Source organism: Adiantum capillus-veneris, chromosome 25 (assembly GCF_014529385.1).
Source record: "Adiantum capillus-veneris isolate H3 chromosome 25, ASM1452938v2, whole genome shotgun sequence".
Classification (NCBI taxonomy): domain Eukaryota; kingdom Viridiplantae; phylum Streptophyta; class Polypodiopsida; order Polypodiales; family Pteridaceae; genus Adiantum; species Adiantum capillus-veneris.
The window spans coordinates 39,876,022-39,896,951 of record NC_140955.1 but is presented as its reverse complement, the minus strand read 5'-3'; the positions used below and the strand labels follow the sequence as shown (position 1 = coordinate 39,896,951).

Below are 20,930 nucleotides of genomic sequence, written 5' to 3'. Positions count from 1 at the left end.
TCCAAACTATTCAGAATTCTACCACGAGGACATTCCCTATCTACGAACTTTTCAAGATACTCAGGCGAGTAAAAAATCTGCCTCACAAATGCATGGAAAGTTACGCCAAGGTTTCCTTGCATTATTCCAGTACCTTCAGAAGATCTGAAAACTGGTTATGCCTTTGGAAAACTCTTAGTTGTGGTTACTCCTTTACAGTACTCAAGTGAGTTATAAATGGAGTTACCATTTAGACCCAAGTGGTTGCAAACAGACAACAATGTTGAAAATCACGATGTTGCTCTTGGTTTCATTGAACCTCCTCACTGCACCAATTATCGGTCATACAGACAACTACCTCACTTTTGGGACGTCAGTAAAGAAAACATCAGTATTCTAAAGAAGATATTACTACTTGTGTTTTCGAGGACGAAAACTCTTTCTTAAATGGGGAGTAATGTCAGGACAAGGGTCCTACGGGGCAAGGCCCAACCTAGGGGGTCAGGGACCTAGGCCAAGGGCCTGGACTGGACCAGTGAAAACTGGTTATGCCTTTGGAAAACTCTTAGTTGTGGTTACTCCTTTACAGTACTCAAGTGAGTTATAAATGGAGTTACCATTTAGACCCAAGTGGTTGCAAACAGACAACAATGTTGAAAATCACGATGTTGCTCTTGGTTTCTTTGAACCTCCTCACTGTACCAATTATCGGTCATACAGACAACTACCTCACTTTTGGGACGTCAGTAAAGAAAACATCAGTATTCTAAAGAAGATATTACTACTTGTGTTTTCGAGGACGAAAACTCTTTCTTAAATGGGGAGTAATGTCAGGACAAGGGTCCTACGGGGCAAGGCCCAACCTAGGGGGTCAGGGACCTAGGCCAAGGGCCTGGACTGGACCAGTGCGGACTGGGGATCCTCTTAGGGTGAGTGCTAGGAGCTAGCCTATATAAGGGACGGTAGGGAGGAGGATCCTATGTTCAGTTACCCTAAGTCTTACACCTCATCTGCCATGCCATATGATGATATGTCAAAATGGTGACATGCAATGATTAGGTGGAAAAAAAGGAGGCCGATGATTTGACGAGGTGGCATGCTTGGTGGCTCATGAGGTGGCAAGTGATGTGGCAAGCCATGCAAGCAATACTTACACGTGGCATGTGAGGTGGTGGATGACATGGCACTTAAGGTGAAGTGGCATGCAAGGTGGCAGTGGAGGGTGGTGGATGAGGCAAGCCAAGTGTTAAGGTCAAAATGTTGATTGTGCTGATGTGGAAGGTGAGATGGGGTGATAACATGGACCTTTGGTGACTTGACGGCCTCCTTGTATGAAGTGGACTAGTCAACTAGGATTGAAAGAGTAGGACCAAGCCGTGGTTGGTTGACAAGAGTCAAAATTTCTAGGTTTGGTATTTTACCAAATTTAAGGAGGCACGCCTCAGGTGAATGGTGCAAGTGAAATGGAAAAGTGTATTTTCCTTACTCAAATTGACTCAATTTCTTTTTCTATGAGGATCTTACACTAAGAGTTATGACATACATGAAAATCAAAATGAGTGGTGATGTACATTATTTTTTAGATTTAAAAATAAATTATATTAAGGTCCTCTAAGAAATCTTTGTTGTTCTCTAAGGTAGACCTTTAAAAAATGAACCGTTGAAGTTTAAATCTTTTGCATGGTGACATTCCTTGGGTCATAATCTATCAAATGACCATTGGTGGATCCTGCAAAGTAAGCTTTACATCATTAGAAATCTGGTGTAAAAAAATTAGGTTTTTGTAAATAGAGATTCCAACAAAGAAAAATGAAAATTAATTATGTAGAGATCCAATGAATTGTCAATATATCAAGTTAAATTTCTTGCCAAGTAAACATTTAATGTGCAAAAGGGTAAGTAAAGAATAAAAGCCCATAAAAAGTTATAAGTATTTCTTCATCAAGGTCACAATGTTGTGACAAGGTGTGATAGGCTACCGTGATAGGTTGAACTAGATTAGTCCTTGCACAATAAAATTGCCATTTAGATGTGAAAAAATGAAGATCAAAGCTTTCCATTGTGTTTGCAACTATGTGCTTTGTGTGGCTACCAAATCTTGCCTCTTCAAAGTAAGTGCAAGCAAGTCAAATGTACGTAGGAGTGGCAAGAAAGAGGCTGTTTTTGGATTTCTTGGTGGGGGTAGTTTCTGAAAGTGAGTACACATTATCATGCATACACCCTTGCAAAAGGTTCTGTTGTCTTTTTGTGTACTCAAATGCACCCTAAGCTCGATCGTGATAATAGATCATATGCTTGGATACTCGCGCATTCGTGGGCTAGCTTTCAAAGTGCATGGATCTCTTTATCGCTTTGTTACAAGAGGAGATCTATGCATCTAAGGAGAGAGTGCCTGCTTCAGGGGTCGAACCAAAAAGCTCTTCGATTCTGTTGACCAATGTTTGCTTAACATGACATGTCAGATAGTTTGAACGATGCCTAATGTGTGTGCATGTGACTTGGAAAAACTATATTCGTTGTGCATCTGGTGATCCCTCACCCATAAGTAGGCAATTTGTAGTCTTGCTTATTCTATTTCTCTATACAGTCCATGTAATTTCTAGTCCTATGCATGTCTCTGATAGGGGCCTCAATTATTAGCATCACCCCTCCCACCTTCGAGGATTGAACCCATAGCTTGGGAAACGAGAGACATATGCCCTAACCTTGTTTCCCATGCATGTCTTTGTGGAATGTAGGTGTCCTACTTATCTGTTGCCCTGACTTTTGCCATGTAAGCGTGTGGCAGGGCGGAAGTAATAATGCGATACACGTTTTGAGAAGTGTTCTTTTGATGTGAATCTGAGGTGATACTCTCTCGACAACAAACAAAAATGGGAAGGTTGCGTGCAAAGACGATGGGTTATGTTGTACACATTTTGAGAAGTGTTCTTTTGAAGTGAACTTGAGGTGATACTCTCTCAACAACAAAAAAAAATGGGAAGGTTGCATGCAAAGACGATGGGCTAGTAGAGGAAGGCTTCGACGGATATGTGGGTAGCAGCTCGCATGCATTGGTAGTAGGGCGGAGGGTGCCGAGGGGCGGGGGGCCCTCAGAACTAATTAACACGGACCTCTTAAGTGGGGATCAATGGTCACCATCAAAAGGCACCGTCTGCGCTCATCTACAATTTCTTTTGCGGATGTAACAGCGTGATCATCATATGATGTGATCAGAGTGTGATTTTGCTATGATCACAATGTGATTTCCATGTGAGCTACACATGTTGTGTGATTCAAATGTGATCCCTTTCTGATCCACAAAACATCAAAATCTGAGGTTTTCTTAATATATTTTATTTATGCACCTCATTTCAAGTCGCAACGAATAGCTTATTGGTAAGGCATTGGGTCAACAAGCTTGAGGTGGTGAGTACGAACACTAGCGCTCCACCCACGTGACCTTTTTGTCTTTCTAAGGCTTAGAAGATTCCGTAGATTCTTAAATTACTCTCCTTGTCCATCGGACGACCTTGGATACATATTACGTGCACACCATTGATCCCCATTGAGAAAAGGGTGTCAATTAGTCTCGTGGGCCGGGGGGGGGGGGGGTTGAAAAAAGTGGGAGACGTGTAGTCTTTCAGTGTGAGCACTTGCCCGAATGGCTTAGTCCTGCACTCATAGAGTTCTGAGCTCAAGGTGGTGAGGGTTCGAATCCAGGAATCTTAGTCTTGGATATAGATTGCGTCAGTGCTCGAGAAAAATGTGTCTCAACTTAATATCGTGCCGTTTCCAATTTCAAAAATGCCGATTGAAGGCAAGAGGAAAAGGAGAAATTCCGCCCCAAAATAGAGAAAACTATTGTAAAACCCCCAAAAATAAACATAATTTTCAAAGATTTCCTCTTGGAAAATTCAAGAAAGGGAATTTTGTATGTTTGGAAAAATGATTTTTCCCGAACACTGGATTGCGTGCACACAGTTGACCCCCATTGGAAAAAGGGTGTCAATTTGTCTCATGGGTGGGGGATGACGTTTGTAAGAACTGAGAGGTGGGTAGGCCTCAGGACTAAGTGACACGGGCATGGGAGGGTGGGATCTACGGTCGAGGGATTGTGGGCCGTAGATCCCAGTGGCGGCGCCGAAAGTAATCTAGGGTACCCTAGATTACTTTTGGCTGCGGCCCTTGTACATACAGGTTTTAAGTAAACTAGGGATCCCTCGTTTCACAACGCGTGCATGGCGTAGTGGTTAGGGTATCCGTCTCCCGTGGGTGAGGTCACGGGTTCAAAACCACACCCGCAAACGTGGGTACCCTAGATTACTTCCAATACTCGGGTATCCTAGATTACTTTTGTAAAAAGTAATTTAAGATACCGCATTCCAGATCTACGACCCACAATCCCCCGGGTACCCTAAATTACTTTTTACAAAAAAAATCTAGGGTACCCACATTCCAGATCTACGGCCCACAATCCCCTGGCCGTAGATCCCACCCTCCCATGCCCGTGGCACTTTAGTCTTGAGGGTGAGTAGGCGCCTTATCTTTGCCGGCTAGCGTCTACCATATCTGAGAACGCTACTCTGAAACTCAAAATTTCTGATACCATCGACAAGGACGGTTATCCCTTCTGACCAGCATCACCTCATCCTCTCCGGAAGATGGCCGCATTCTTGCTGGTTGCATATTCAAAAGGGGTCCACCCTTCAACTTGTGCTGTGCTGTGCTTGCGTGTTGGCATGGAGACCTTTGTGAAAACTCTGATACAAATGGTAAGCGTTAAGATCCATGAGAAGGATGGTATACCATCACCCTGGAGGCTGAGACCTCTTACGAAATTGATAATGGGAAGACGAAGATTCAGGATGAGGAAGGTATCCCCCTGACCAGCAATGTTTGATCTTTGCAGGAAAGCAACTGGCGGATGGGCGTACCACTTGTGGATTACAATATTTGGAAGGAATCCGCTCTTTACCTTGTCCTTTCACTGAGAGGGTAGCCTCTGTCTCTTGACATGTTTCTGTTATTGCTGCCTATTAATTGTGTATGCATCAGTCGCTTGGTCTGGTAATAAGAATCCCCTGCTTCGCCTAATTTGGACCATGGATCCCTGCCAAGAATGTCTATTACTCAGTCAAGAATGCCAAGAATGTACCAGAGATTACGGCATGACAGTAGTAGTGTTTTCTCGTTTTCTCGAGCAAACAGATCTGGAAAGATTACCCATTCAATAGAAAACCCCTTTTTACGTGTTTTGCAGGTGTCAAAACACGTATCTAAAGTGCCACAATCATCATAGTCCTTAATGAGGTAGGTGTGTGATAAGTATACAACAGACCGAAGCCACAAGATGGGATCTACGATGCCCACCAAGTAAAATTAGGATCTATGATAGAGGAGACGTACTTTTTCTGGTTCATCTTCAGTTTTTAGGGTGTTCTGAAAGTAACTACCTCATTTGTGTTAATTTTTCCTATTTAATGCCGCTTGCAGTGCTAGGCTTCATTATGGCTGTGTCTGCCTTACTATTGCCTATTGGGCACTGACGACGCTCGCGTAGATGTCGAAGTGTTTAGTCAATACGATGCATGATGGAGCGGATGACTTATACAGTATTCAGGATGAGGAGGACACACACACACACACATCCTTGCTTTTAAATTCATGCCTGTCGTCACTAAGACTAACTTTTGATGAAAATGTACAAGATGTGTGTCCTGAAGGGCGGGCATTCTTGCAGGGAAAAAGATTTGGGACGCTCTTTAATCGAAATATACTAGCCGGAAGAGGGCAGAATAGAGCAACAATTGATCCCTTGGCCTTATTATTATTGTTCTCCACACATTGTGATTGGGCTAGGACCGTGTGAATGAATGATGCTATGGATGAGATGCACAAGCAGAGGAAGGCTTGCTTGGGCACCCCTTGATAGATACCACCGGACTTGGGGTTTATAAGTGGTCGTGCAGAGCTTTTGTTGGGCGATTCAGCAACACATAGGGGTACCTGATGGATGTATATGAACGTCGTGGACGAGCAGTCTATTGACGTACAAAGGCATGTGTTTGTTAAGTGATGAGGGCGATTTAAACTCATGCAAAAGCATGAACAATGCCGAGCTCCATTCCAGATGTTATGTAATTTAACATGATGATGCCAAAAAAAACTCTACTCATAGTCTAGTCTCATAAAACAAATGATAAACGGACATACTGGCTACAAACTCTGAATTCCGTCAATACAATGGGTTACAAAACTCTGAATTCCGTCAATACAGATTGGAATTTATTAGGTGGGAATCATTGCTGATCACTTCCAATGTTGTAGATCGGAATTTATTAGGTGGGAATCATTTAACATGTGGACACTCCCAACTTGCTGTGATGATTGCGGCATTTAGTACCTTATAGATTCGATCCAAAGGGCTACGACTTTCAGTAGATACTCATGGTCTCTTTAATGTTAAGTGTGTTTGTTGGACAAGTAACTATTGATGAAAATGTACAGGATATGTGCCATGAAGAAAGGCATATTCCTCGCTCGGACTCCCTTTCATGATCGAAGACATGGTAAGTACACTAGGTGGAAGATATTGGAAGGAAGAACAAAGAGAGGAGAATGGCCATAACAGATACTTGAATTGGGATGAGGGTGCAAAATAGAGAAACAATTGATCCCTTGGCCTTCTTATTATTGTTATCAACCACACATTGTTTCCTTGCAGTAGTTGGGACCATGTGAATGAATGATGCTATGGATGAGATGCACAAGCAGATGAAGGTTTGCTTAGGCACCCCTTGATAGATACCACCGAGTGAGGTGACAAAGCATGCAAGGGCAATCTGGAACAAGTGCTTGGGGTTTATAAGTGGTCGTTTAGAGCTTTTGTAATTGGGCGATTCAGCGACACATTGGGGTACCTGATGGATGTATATGAACGTCGTGGACGAGCTGTTGTCACCAGCGTGTGACTACTATCTATCCTTTTTGTTGATTTCTTTCTTATTATCTATTTACTTTCACTTTTTGGAAACACCCCTCGGGAAATCTAACTGCCCTGCATTGCATAGCTAGTGTGGAACTGTCCAGAGGGAGTCCGGGCCTGAGGGCAAGAGAGCACTAAGGTTGGACAAGGACTATGGTTAGCCAAGTGGGGTCATTGACTAGCCAAAGTGGAATCCTTTGCTACAGAGGCTACATTTCAGTTCTGGATGTGGCCGCAGTGTACAAAGAGGGTCGGATGACCTAGAAAGATACAATGGCAGCATCTCCTAAAATTTAGGGAACTGCTATTTTGGGACCTGAAAATGTCTTCGCGTCATTACGTGCAGTTTGACATGGGGATCATTTTGTTACTCTGTGGCCAAGTCAACAGAGGCTGCAGGTGAGATATTTTTAGACCCGAGGGTCTAAAGCGGGAAAATGCACAAATGAGTGACACTTGGCACTTTGAGGCCAGTTTACTACTTATAGAGAAGGCAAAAACGTGATTTATAGCTGGGAGGCTCATTTTGCAAGTCTCTGTCACAGGTTAAGAGCTATGGAGTGCTTGCTTTCCCTCTTATGCACAGTGCGGTGCCAGGAGTGATGCCCTGCACGCTACGCACTGCCCTCTCTCTCCCCTTTGGCAGTATGTTATGCCCCTCTAGTGGGCTCTTCATTTGACCAATGTACAGTTGTGTGGGTTCATGCGCGATTGCCGAGGCAAGAGCCTCTTGCACAGGTACTGGATTAGCTAGCGGCTAATCCCCCCGCAGGTACAGGTGAATTCGGAGAGGTTTCACGCCAGAAATCTCGTCCGATTCAAAGGGCAAGTAGCCCTACAGGTGCAGGAGCTCGAGGACTTGCTAGGGATGCGACCGGCACGCGGAACGGAGCCCGAAACAGTGAATTACAGCCTGCTGTGTATTTTTGCAGGTTTAGGGTTTTGGCCCTAAACGGACCCTAATACCCCCAGGAGGTTCGGGGACGCAAGGGGACCGCTGTACAGGCGATCTGGCGCATTTTCAGGGCTGAAAACAGAGAATTCAGCGTGCTGCAGATTCTCGCCAGGTTTTGCAAAGTGCCCGTATGCGTCGGGAAAGTCATTCAATGCGTGGGAATACTGACTGTGAAGGGTTCTAGTACAGTTATGCTGCCGAAATCGGGCTGGAACAGTGGAAATTCAGCCGAGTTTGTGCGGGGCAGCTTGTAGGGAACCACAGCGTTTATTTCCTCTTTTGAACAATAAAGAAATACCGAAAGGGGCGCCTAAGTTAGGGGCCAATCTGGTGTCCGTCTACTCATACAGGTGCAATCTAGCAGCCTGTATCCCTCTCCCCTTTGTTGTGTCTTGAAAGTACAGGTACAATAGACGATTAATAATGGGTGAAAGCTAAATCAAGGTTTAAAGTAAAGTCTACCGCCCTTTTTGGATTGAACAGGCCGGTTTCATGGTTCCATCGACGGGATTAAATCACTTTTTCCCATAGAAGTGAGCCTTGGTCAGTTTTGGGCTTGAAGACACAGGGGATCATACACCAGACACAAGGAATTGTAATTATGGCTGACAGACCAGATGATGTGACTGAAGAGGTTTCCTCTTCACAGGGTCAACAGACACATGAAGTGGGTGAGTCCTCAAGACCACCACAGACTGATGATGATATATTCAGGACCCAGTTGGCTACTGCTGTGGCTATGTTCACACAAGTAATGCAGAATCCGAGGTTTTTAGCCTTTCTGCAACCTCCTGTTCCGTCTCAGCAAGTTGGGTCACTGGATCATATTCAAAAGCCTGTTAAGGCTCGAGCACAGGTGATTCATACCGCACAGTCAATGGAAACACCTGTACACTTGACGGAGAATATGCAGTCTCCACAACTTATGCCTAAGGTGCAAGAACAGGTGGCTGAGATGCCAGTCTTTCAAACTGTACCAGTTCAGCCCGCCATCTTTCAGCAGCCTATACCTGGTTCTAATGGGCAGGGAAGCAACCTACAGGCTATGCAACAAGTCTTCCCACCACCTTCAGTACACCCTGGCTATTTTGGAGGTGGATCGGTATTTCAGAGCATGGCTGGTCATGCACCTGGAAATCAGTTTTATACGCCAGGAACAGTGTTTGCGGGTGCTCAAACGATGATGCCTAACCCCATGTACAGTGTCATGGGTATGCAACCAGGGTTTCAAAGCACTCAGGGACAATTTGGGATGCCACAAGCAAATTTTGGTATGGCTGGAATTACAAATCAGCAGCCAAATATGGCATTTCCAGGTCAAGTTAATAGCGGCCAAGGAACACAGATGAACCTTAATAGTGTTCCCATGTTTCAGTCACTTCCATATGACAATTTAACGCCGCTGGAGAGGCCAACTCCGTACAAAGAAGGTGGCAAAGGAGTGTCATTCACGACCTTTACAGGGTTTGATGACAGGAAGAAGGCTCTTTCATTCCTCCAGCAGTTTGACAAGGCCTATGCAGGGGGAAACTTTACAGAGGCTTCAAAGGTCCGCAAGGCAGCCACTTTCTTGACAGGGAATGCGGGACAATGGTGGACAACTTTATTGCTTCAAGGGCAAGCTCCGTCCACATGGATTTACTTCAAGCAGATTTTTGCAGCAGCATGGTTATCTGATGATTTCGAAGCAGATGTCATGACAGAATGGCACCAGCTTAATGCTGCCACTTGCAGAAATCTGGATGATTACAATCGGAAGTTTTGGAAAGCTCTACTTCCAGTAACTTCCTATAGGTTTGTGCCATTGACAGAACAGATTGAAAAATACTGTTGTGGCCTACTCAAAGAATGAAGAGGAGCATAGGCATCACTTGGCCATTGTGTTCAAAGAGCTACGCAGTCATAGGTTGCTCATCAATGCAAAGAAAAGTGAGTTTTTTTTGAAAGAGATTCACTTTCTGGGACACATTGTCTCAAAGGATGGTGTCAGAATGGATCCTGCAAAAGTCGAAGCGATCAAGTCATGGCCAAATTTGAAGACGGTGCATGATGTCCGAAGCTTCTTGGGACTATGCTCCTATTACAGAAGGTTTATCCGAAATTTCGCTGAGATTGCTTCACCTTTACATGCTCTTCAAAAGAAGGCAGTCACCTTTAGATGGACACAAAAAGAGATTTCAGCTTTTAATCTCTTAAAGGAAAAGATGACTTCGGATCCAGTCATTGTGTTGCCAGATCTTAGGAAGTCATTTGTGGTCCAGTGTGATGCCTGCGGTAGTAGCATTGGTGCTGTGCTAATGCAAGATGGCAGGGTAGTAGCCTATGAGAGCAGAATTTTGCAAGGGCCAGAGATGACCATGCAGGTCTATGAGAAAGAGTTACTGGCTGTGATTCATGCGCTCTTAAGTTGGAAACACTACCTGCTAGGTGCAGACTTTGTTGTCCAAACGGACCATCAGACCTTGCGATACTTCTTGACACAGACAAAGTTATCTGAGAAGCATATGCGATGGGCAAATATCTTGTCCATGTTCCATTTTCAGATTGTGCATGTGGAAGGCAAGAAGAACGTTGTGGCTGATGCCTTGTCAAGAAAGCCACAAATTTCAGCTGTGTCGATTCCTTATCATCATGAACTTGATGATATGAGAGAACAGTATGCAAATGATGAAGATTTTGCAAGGGTCTTCGAGCAACTAATGGATGGACAACATCATGAACACTATCTTCTTAAAGACGGGTTCATGATGATGCATGGCAGATTGTGTGTCACAAAGCCATTGCGACACAAAGTTATGGAAGAGAGTCATGTCCCACCGTATGCAGGGCATCGTGGTATCGATGCTACAGTTAAAGCGGTAGAGACATTCTTCTATTGGCCTACATTGAGAAGGGATGTGGATGCCTTTGTGCGAGAATGCCTAATATGCCAAAAGGTCAAGTTTGACAGGCAAAAGGCACCAGGGTTATTGCAACCACTACCTATTCCAGATAAACCATGGGAAAGTATTGCTATGGATTTTATCTTTGATCTTCCGAGAACGCAGACAGGAAATGATGGTATTTGGACCATTATTTGCAGATTCAGCAAACAGGCTCATTTTATTCCTGTCAGGAAGAAGATAAAGCCAGATCAGATGGCACGCTTGTTTATGAGCAATATTTTCAAGTATCATGGCATGCCACAGTCGATTATTAGCGACCGTGATCCACGCATGACTAGTTTGTTCTGGAAAGGCTTGTTTGAGAATATGGGCACCACGCTCAAATTCTCTTCGTCATTTCATCCTCAAACAGATGGGCAGTCAGAAGAGGCAAATTCTACTGTCCTAGATCTGCTGAAGTGCTATGTGTCAGAGCATAAAGGAAAATGGGAGCAATATTTGCCATTGGTGGAGTATGCATACAATAATACAGTGCATTCATCAACTGGCAAGGCACCTTTTGAGATAGTTGAAGGTGGCAAGAAAGTTCCTCCCATACTGCATACAAAGGACAAGATATTTGAAGCAGATAAGTATGTTCAGGACATGGATGAAATGTACAAGAAGGTCAAAGTGGCCTTAGAAAGGACTCAGGCAAAGCAAAAGAAAGCAGCTGATCGTCACCGTCGTGAAGTGGTATATTCACTTGGTGATTGGGTGCTTTTACGCTTTGAAAAGGCAAGGTTAAAGAAGATGAAGGGCAAGGAAAGACTGTTTCCAAAGCTCAGCATGCGTTACTATGGGCCTTTTCAGGTATGCGACATAATCAGTGATGTTGCATATAGGCTGAAATTGCCTGACAGTTGGAAGATTCACAATGCGTTTCATGTGAGTCTTCTCAGACCCTATGTGGGTGATGTGCCAGAAGATATGCCAGCTGAAGATCAGCCGGAAGTCGAGGAACTTGACGAGATCTTGGTCCCTGAACAGATTTTGGCACACAAAGAAAGGAAAGTGAAAGGCAAGGTTGCCAGGCGTTACTTGGTAAAGTTCAGAAACTATCCACCAATGGATGCTAAGTGGATGGAAGAAGGTGAACTTGCAGAGTCACCAACTGTGTTATCACTTTACCTGGAAGCCTTCGATTTGCAACCTACCTTGACCCCTTGAGTTTCAAAGCTAAATGGATTGTCAGTGTGACAATGGCTTCTGAAACAAATGATGTACATGGTATTTAAAGTGAGCTCAAATGAAATACCTGTTACATGAATGTTAGAGCTGTACAGATTGTCAGTTTGGCAATTGCTCTTATGGAATGTCCAAAAGTTTGGTTAGTGCTATAGAAGTGAGTATTTCTTGTCAGTCTGTCAAGGATACAGTGATTGCTTCTATTAAAGAGTACATGTGTAACTGCATTCTTAAACTGTTGGTTTGGGTATGCTCGCAAGTGTTACGGGATCCAACGTGTACTATAAGACAGTGGCAAAATGTGCAGCTACCATTTTGTCATTGGAAAGTTCGTGACTCAAAGCAATGGCAGAGTGCGAAGCTACCACTATGTCATTGGGACAGGGTTCACACGCAGGCAATACATGAGTCGACGAGGTGTTGAATACACTAGGGTTGACAATGAGCATGTATGTGTCGTATATGTGTCGACAGGTGTTGAATACATCAGTGTTGACAGTAAGCATGGACGACATAGATGCAAACGAGGACGTTTGAGATTTCAAGAGGGGGGTATGTCACCAGCGTGTGACTACTATCTATCCTTTTTGTTGATTTCTTTCTTATTATCTATTTACTTTCACTTTTTGGAAACACCCCTCGGGAAATCTAACTGCCCTGCATTGCATAGCTAGTGTGGAACTGTCCAGAGGGAGTCCGGGCCTGAGGGCAAGAGAGCACTAAGGTTGGACAAGGACTATGGTTAGCCAAGTGGGGTCATTGACTAGCCAAAGTGGAATCCTTTGCTACAGAGGCTACATTTCAGTTCTGGATGTGGCCGCAGTGTACAAAGAGGGTCGGATGACCTAGAAAGATACAATGGCAGCATCTCCTAAAATTTAGGGAACTGCTATTTTGGGACCTGAAAATGTCTTCGCGTCATTACGTGCAGTTTGACATGGGGATCATTTTGTTACTCTGTGGCCAAGTCAACAGAGGCTGCAGGTGAGATATTTTTAGACCCGAGGGTCTAAAGCGGGAAAATGCACAAATGAGTGACACTTGGCACTTTGAGGCCAGTTTACTACTTATAGAGAAGGCAAAAACGTGATTTATAGCTGGGAGGCTCATTTTGCAAGTCTCTGTCACAGGTTAAGAGCTATGGAGTGCTTGCTTTCCCTCTTATGCACAGTGCGGTGCCAGGAGTGATGCCCTGCACGCTACGCACTGCCCTCTCTCTCCCCTTTGGCAGTATGTTATGCCCCTCTAGTGGGCTCTTCATTTGACCAATGTACAGTTGTGTGGGTTCATGCGCGATTGCCGAGGCAAGAGCCTCTTGCACAGGTACTGGATTAGCTAGCGGCTAATCCCCCCGCAGGTACAGGTGAATTCGGAGAGGTTTCACGCCAGAAATCTCGTCCGATTCAAAGGGCAAGTAGCCCTACAGGTGCAGGAGCTCGAGGACTTGCTAGGGATGCGACCGGCACGCGGAACGGAGCCCGAAACAGTGAATTACAGCCTGCTGTGTATTTTTGCAGGTTTAGGGTTTTGGCCCTAAACGGACCCTAATACCCCCAGGAGGTTCGGGGACGCAAGGGGACCGCTGTACAGGCGATCTGGCGCATTTTCAGGGCTGAAAACAGAGAATTCAGCGTGCTGCAGATTCTCGCCAGGTTTTGCAAAGTGCCCGTATGCGTCGGGAAAGTCATTCAATGCGTGGGAATACTGACTGTGAAGGGTTCTAGTACAGTTATGCTGCCGAAATCGGGCTGGAACAGTGGAAATTCAGCCGAGTTTGTGCGGGGCAGCTTGTAGGGAACCACAGCGTTTATTTCCTCTTTTGAACAATAAAGAAATACCGAAAGGGGCGCCTAAGTTAGGGGCCAATCTGGTGTCCGTCTACTCATACAGGTGCAATCTAGCAGCCTGTATCCCTCTCCCCTTTGTTGTGTCTTGAAAGTACAGGTACAATAGACGATTAATAATGGGTGAAAGCTAAATCAAGGTTTAAAGTAAAGTCTACCGCCCTTTTTGGATTGAACAGGCCGGTTTCAGCTGTCCATCATCGACGCTGAGGAGAAGCCCGATGAGCTGAAATTGGCCAGCATGAGGTGAGAGTGATGAGAGTAGCGGCTGTACTGAACCTCTTCATTAGTGAAATGAGCAGCCGCTAATGGCTGCATGCTGCTAACAGTGATAATTACATCATGAGGTGGTTGGGGAGCATCCATCCTCACCGCCTCCTCGCTCTTTGGATAAACAGACCGAGAGAGCTAACCACTGGGAGTGCCCGGGGGGGGGGGGGATCACAGCTTGAGAAGAGTTTGCCGTGTAGCTGGTTTTTTTAAACCTCCACCACGGTCTCAACATGTCGCACATTCCTGGATGCTCAGTGCGCAACTTTTCACTTCCGGCCCCGCCCCCAAAATCAAGCAAGTTCTCTTAGAGCAATAAAATCCTGGCCACCACTAGAAAAATATTCCCATCAAAAGCAAGTTCTCCCTTCACGAGACTCGTAGTTATCAGTTATACATAACTCCATTAATGACTACGAAGTGTACAAGCTAGACACCCTTGCCCATCCTTGGTAAGTTGTGGACACAGAAAAAATTTTGTCGTGCAAAATAAATCTATTGGATTTGAGCTGCACGCACCTCTCATCCATGTCACGAGGACTTTACAATTGGATGATCTTGTTCATAGTGGGATCTAGGAAAATGCAACATATAAATTTTGATGCATGTTTGTTGACTGTGTCACATTGTGACCGCCCAAACAGGCTCTTGTTGGGCCAATCTGGCATTCCATGTAGCAATAAGCAATGGTAGTCTACGCACTAGACCAAATCTAGATGGGTGTCAATAACAAGCAACATATGGGACACTAAGTGCCCCCCCCCCCCCCCCCCCACACACACACACACACACAAAGCTATGAAAACCTTCCTTTAGAAGGTGCTATGGGAGGCTATCCCTACCAGGATCAAGATGGCAGTCAAAGAAATAGGCTTTGATAGATGCTCAAGGTGCAAAAGCGGCTAGTGAGAATCCCCTTTAATTGTTCCTTCACTATCCAACTACAAGAGGCCTCGTGGGCAAAGTACGTGAATGGATCCAAAAGACATGGATAGATCCTCAAGGTGCAAAAGCGGCTAGTGAGGATCCCCTTTAATTGTTCCTGCACTGTCCAACTACAAGAGGCCTCGCGGGAAAAGTATATGAATGGATCCAAAAGACGTGGAAATTCCTATTCTTCAAGAACGACCTGCTCTCTAGGATTAGGAGGACAGTTTTGGAAAAACCAAGCCATCCTAATCTGCACCCAAATTGTCCACTTCTGGTACCTCAAGCAAGTTTGGAAGGCTAGGAACCAGTGTATCTTTGAAAAGGACCATTCGACATCCAGGCTCAAAGAGATTATTCAAGAAAGCAAGGAAGTGATAATCTCTATTAAAAAAACATAAGAACTCTAAAGAGTGGCATCTAGCAATCAAAGCCATTGGTTTTCGTATAAACCAGTCCACAAAATGTAACTACTTAAGAGACTCGTCCTTATAAGGGACTGTGTGGATTTGAACCATATCTTATGATCTTTGAAGGCATAGACCACGCTTGAGGATAATTGTACATTTCTTTATGGATCAATACAACACCTCCACTCACAACTGTGAGTATGGCAATATAAAGTTATTAAAAATTGAGTCCTACCACCTACCTCTAATGTGTTCTTTTTAATAAAGACTCTAAGAAAACAATATGCAGTAGGACTCAAGAGCTGCAACTTACTTTTTGTGCTTATTTTTTTATACAAATGTATACATTGTGTAGTGCTAAGTTTGAGGCAAATTCTCTCATGATGCTTGTTGCTTGCGTGTTGGTTCCAAAATCCAATGGCTGCTAGGCTCCTCCTCTAAAGGCCTAACATCTACCACATGTGTGACTACAAGTTGCCAAGTGTGAGAAATTTACAAACAAATGAGTTCAGGCATGAACCTCTCTGAGGTAATGAGAAGATAGTGCTTGAGCCTTGAGGAGACAAGTTCCAAAAATGAACGGAGTTGGGGTAAGGATCCGACATTGGTTGAGGATTTAGAAGACAACAGCTACTAGTGCTTTAATTTTTTTTCAATCTAAGGATGTATCATGTCTTATTGGCCTTGTAAAGTTTTCAGTTGTGGGTCTGCTTATGTGGTCATGTATAGAGTGAAAGATGAGATAAGATCTTCAAATCTTGGAGCTTGGCAAGTGTTCCAATACGTTAACTTCACCACACTTTTGAGATTGGGCGTCAAGACTCTAGGCTTAGGAACACTTCAAACTTTTTGTCTTTGGCATTTCTATTACACACAGAAAGAATCTATATTTGTACCTATGCATGAGAGAGAGAGAGAGAGAGAGAGAGAGAGAGAGAGAGAGAGAGAGAGAGAGAGAGAGAGAGAGAGAGAGAGCGATCAATATAGTTGCTTCAAAGTTTCAAATAATTACCATTATTCATATGGTAGTTACTCTTACATATGAAAAAACAAGTGTATTTCTGAGGAGCGAGTAAATTTGGGGCACTGAGTGATGGGTTGGTTCTTTTTTGCCTTGCATGATGAAGGGCAAGGTCTATGATGGCCCTTCCTCTCCAAACGCCAACTAAGGGAACTCTCGTTTACCAAGAAGGACAAGGGCACCCTTCAATTTCCAGGCCTGCTTCTCTCTCTCTCTCTCTCTCTCTGCCTGCTCTAATAGTGATGCCAAAAAATAGGTTGGGCCCCTTATCCCATTTGACCAATTCTCGTTGTGATGAAACTCATGGGGCGAGGCTAGGCTTTGACCTACCGTGATATGATAGCTAGCCATCATTTCTGCTACAACCTCGTTTTCCATTGTGCATTTATGCCCATGTACCCTCTTCTAACCACCACCAACTCTCCCCGTTCGAGGGGGGGGGGGGGGGGGGGGGGGGTGCTAATGGCCCTTCACGAAGCTTTGCTAAACGGGCTTTTTGCATTGTCCGCTTCGCCTACCAAGGAATACCAGGGTACTTCTTCTTTGGGCACCCAAAATCAAATGCCCTCCCAAAGTGCTCCATTTTCCCCTCAAGCTTTCCCCCTTGCAGGCGGCGAAGATGCAGATGAAACCTCCATTATCATACGTGGAAGCTATCGATGGCTCTCAGAGATTTCTCAACCCTCTCTTTAGACCTCAACTTCATGTGGAACAAAGTATGGGTGCTCTACCTTCTATCTTTCAACAAAATGTATGGAGCGTGCAAGATGGAGCTACCCAACAGTTTCAAACCTCTCAAGGTTCTCAATACACTAGCTCTATGGTGTCCAATAGGTCTCCCTCTCCTGGAAATAATCATAATCTTAGAGATAATCCTAAACCTAGTGATAATACTGATGATTTCCCTAATTCCAACAATTGCAAGACCGAGCAAGACTTTGAAAATCAAGAAAGTGTCATTATAAATAAAGTTGATCTTGAAGCTTGGCACTGTCAGTTTATTGACAGGGTTGTTACAAGACTTTTTCATGGCCCTAGAGCTTTGCTGGAAGCTCTAAAGAATTGGGTAGCCACTAATTGGGAATATAGAAAAATGTTTCCCCAACAGATACAATGACTATTATTTGTTTTTTTTGAGGATGCAGACAATGCTCTCCAGGTTATTACTCAAGGATAATGGTTCATTAACAATAATCCTATAAGTGTTTTAAGGGCTTCAATCCCAGAGGGGGAAAGTCGACTAAAGCTCCTGTTTGTGTGGAATTTCGTGACCTTCCAGTTGCCAAAGTACTATACTTGGCTCTATAATATAGGGGGTGTTGCTGGTAAAGTCTTGGGACACAAGGCTAGATGTGGAATCGATCCCAAATGGGACCCACAACCACTTATTGAAGTGGATTTGAACAAAACCGCCAAGTTGACCGTGCCCATTAAAGACTGTTCTAATAACATTCTGCATGAGCAAAAGATTTTGTACATAAATTTACCAAATTCTTGCTTTCATTGCTTCCAACAAGGTCATTTGATCAAAGATTTTCCAATTCTTCTACAAGCCAAGCAGCAAACCCAACTTGACAAAGATAACAAATCTTCCCATAGCAAAGATCTTCCCAGCATGTGAACAGAAGGAATATCCCTAAATTTTAGAGAAGGAAAGGAGGACCAAACTCTAATGCTAATTATTTTGATGTTTTGCGTGAGTGGTTTTCACCTTTTTCACAGGCCAAGCCAATTTGAAATCTGACACCACGCAACATAAGACTCCTACTACAGCCCCCAACTTACATCTACAAGGCACTCAGGTCCTCCCAAAGATCCCCAAGGAGAAAGCTCAAGGCCTATCAGACTCTGATAGTAAGAGTGAATGTATTAAAAGCACCCTGGTGAATAACCAGGAAGGTGTAAATGAAGATATCATTCAATTTACACAAGAAATGGAAGCTCAGGATGCACAAACCAAAGGCGCAATGACTTCCTCCCCAGGTCCATCAATGGATATTTTAATGACCCAAGCTGAAGAGGAATCTATACCTAGCATGCAAGTACCAAAAGCTAAAAGAAATTTAGAAAACTCTACTTACCCTAATAAAGCTTTTGTGTCTATGGCCAAACCTCAAAAAAGCAGTAAAATATGAAATGCTCTAATTCGTCAGGTACATCTTTCAATTGTAAGGGCCTTACAGACCCTTCTAGATCCCTAATAATCAAAACGTGGATGCATGATTTCTTACTGCTTCGTGATTTCATATGTCTACAGGAAATTAAGGTTAAAGGTAATGACCTTGATAAGAATCTCAAAAGGCTTGGTTCTGGCTATTAATGGTTTATCACTAATCATAATGCAGGAAGAGGAGGTGCTACTATTGGGATTGCTTGCAAATGGGACCGAAGTGCAATCAAAAAAAGGATTCTGGGTAGTAGTGACCTTCTTAGATCGCATTAACCATATTGTGGTCAGTTTGTATGCTCCTAACTTCATTACAGATAGAGCTTTCTGCTGGCAAGATTTGATCCATCTTCGTAGAAACATTGTTCTAACATGAGACTTCAATATGGTTGAACATATTATAGATAGAGCCAACTCCCAAGGACAAATAATCTCTGGTGTGAAAAAGATCATTGGAATTACCATGGTTGAAACCTTAAAGTTGATTGATGTATCTGAAGATTCTGGTTTAGTTTGGAGTAATATACAAGCAGGTTCATGCTACAGATCCGCCAGACCAGGCAAGCTGTATATGCCTACAAATGTGTTGTAGGATCATTGGTTCATAAACTGCAAGAGTGAGTCATCCATTTTACCTTCTGATCATAAACCAGTGCTATTTGATTTTATGAAATCTGAGAATGTTTATAAGGCTGGCAGGCCTCACCTTGATCAGCCTTTGTTTGATGTTGCCAATATTAAAAAAATAGTGTAAAACCTGTTTGGTAGTCTCTTGCCTTTTCTTTTCTTTTTTCAGATTCTCCCCCTCCCGCCTCAAATTTGTTTTCACCCTTTCATGTAATAATTTTTTTTTTGGGTAGCCTTCGCTCACTATGGATTTTATATTTTCCAACGCTAGGTATTAGTGTTCATGTTAAGCGCACTTGATGATTTGTTTCAGTGCAGCACTACCCCCCCCGATCAAAACCTCGATAAACCTTGAAGCTGTTTATGTGCCCTCCTTATTTTAACTCTGCAAAATCCGTGGTTGCATTCTCACTTGGGTAGTTTTTTTGTATGTTGGAAATTTCAAATCTTCTTACAAACAGCTTTGAAGTCTATTTATTTTTTTGAACCTTTCTTGTACTTACATTCATGTCTCGTCCCCATAGATTGAGGTCTCTCTCTCTTTCTCTCTCTCCCTCTCTCTCTCTCTCTCACCACTGTTAAATGTATGTGTGTGTGTGTGTGTGTGTGTGTGTGTGTGTGTGTGTGTCTTTATACATTCTCCATGACACACACACGATCGATACTATCACAAATAACCTATGAATACTTATTTACCCATTGTTCAAATGCAAGTTTTTGTCTCGCTCTATCTTTGGCCCCTTAAGACTACTTGTACTACATTTAACCTTTTTGCATATTTCTCTTCTCCTTCCCCCTTTTGCGCGTGCGCACACACACACACACACACACACAAAGAGAGAGAGAGAGAGAGAGAGAGAGAGAGAGAGAGAGAGAGAGAAATTACAAAAATCACATCACTAAAGAGACATATTTCAAACAAAAAAAAGATTTTGTTTACATTATAGCCAAAAAGGCTCACGAATATATCTACATAGAACTCTTAATTGAGCTATTTCAACAGGATCAAGATACTGAGTTGGAGCTCTACACACTTCTCTTAAATCTATCTTTCGAACCCAACTCAAGTAAATCTTGTAATGCCGAATCAACCCAAGCTCTTGATTTAAGAGCATGAGCCTAAGATTGGGAAAAAAATAGAGATCAAGCAACCTGATGTAAATCGTGTCTAACTCTTCATCTACATATGACCCCTATATATAGTGTAGTTTTTCTCGATCACTTTCCATGCCCATTTCCATCTCCATTCAGTAGGTAAAAAACTTTCTTCAAAGGCATCAACAATAAGATGGTTCTTAGAATGCATAGACAATGGATCAGAGTGTTCGATAATCTAGAGAAGTTGAACCTGCGACATACTGTACTTGGAACTCTCAAGATCCAACACGTCAAACACTACCATTGAGAAGTTGAGGTGAGTCACTCAAAGAATAGATTATAAACATCCATTCATTCACTCCATAGGGACCGTATGAAAAGTTGCAATTGAGAGGCCACTGTATACCTAACTCTCGTACAGTGACTCGCATATCATCTATATCAAACTCTATGTGATAATAACCTACAACACTTCTAAAATATCGTGCTTCATATAATGCCAAGACAGAATGTCTGCAATAATACTGAAGTCAACAATGAAGATAACAACCAG

At 43.4% G+C, this 20,930-nt stretch overlaps 1 protein-coding gene across 2 annotated transcripts; it reads left to right on the top strand.

Moving 5' to 3' along the window:
- The first annotated feature begins 4,473 nt into the window (after positions 1 to 4,473).
- LOC147424755 (uncharacterized) lies at positions 4,474 to 19,325 on the top strand. 2 transcript variants are annotated; one of them, XM_086499838.1, is made up of 3 exons: positions 4,474 to 4,733; positions 4,871 to 4,956; positions 5,702 to 6,169. In XM_086499838.1, exons 1-3 carry the CDS (start codon positions 4,623 to 4,625, stop codon positions 5,739 to 5,741), a joined length of 237 nt encoding a protein of 78 aa, XP_086355964.1. In that variant the 5' UTR covers positions 4,474 to 4,622; the 3' UTR covers positions 5,742 to 6,169. The 2 variants fall into 2 exon arrangements, with proteins under 2 accessions (XP_086355964.1, XP_086355963.1); XM_086499837.1 differs by lacking the exon at positions 5,702 to 6,169 and adding an exon at positions 18,831 to 19,325 and having other exon boundaries at positions 4,483 to 4,733.
- The last annotated feature ends 1,605 nt before the right edge of the window (positions 19,326 to 20,930 follow it).

Excerpts from the sequence above, each read along its gene's own strand:
- LOC147424755 (XM_086499837.1), top strand. The coding sequence starts at position 4,623 with ATGGCCGCATTCTTGCTGGTTGCATATTCAAAAGGGGTCCACCCTTCA. Across the intron at positions 4,734-4,870 it reads TGAAAACTCTGATACAAATG|GAAAGCAACTGGCGGATGGG; the intron begins GTAAGCGTTAAG and ends TGATCTTTGCAG. Across the intron at positions 4,957-18,830 it reads CTTGTCCTTTCACTGAGAGG|GAAGAGGAGGTGCTACTATT; the intron begins GTAGCCTCTGTC and ends ATCATAATGCAG.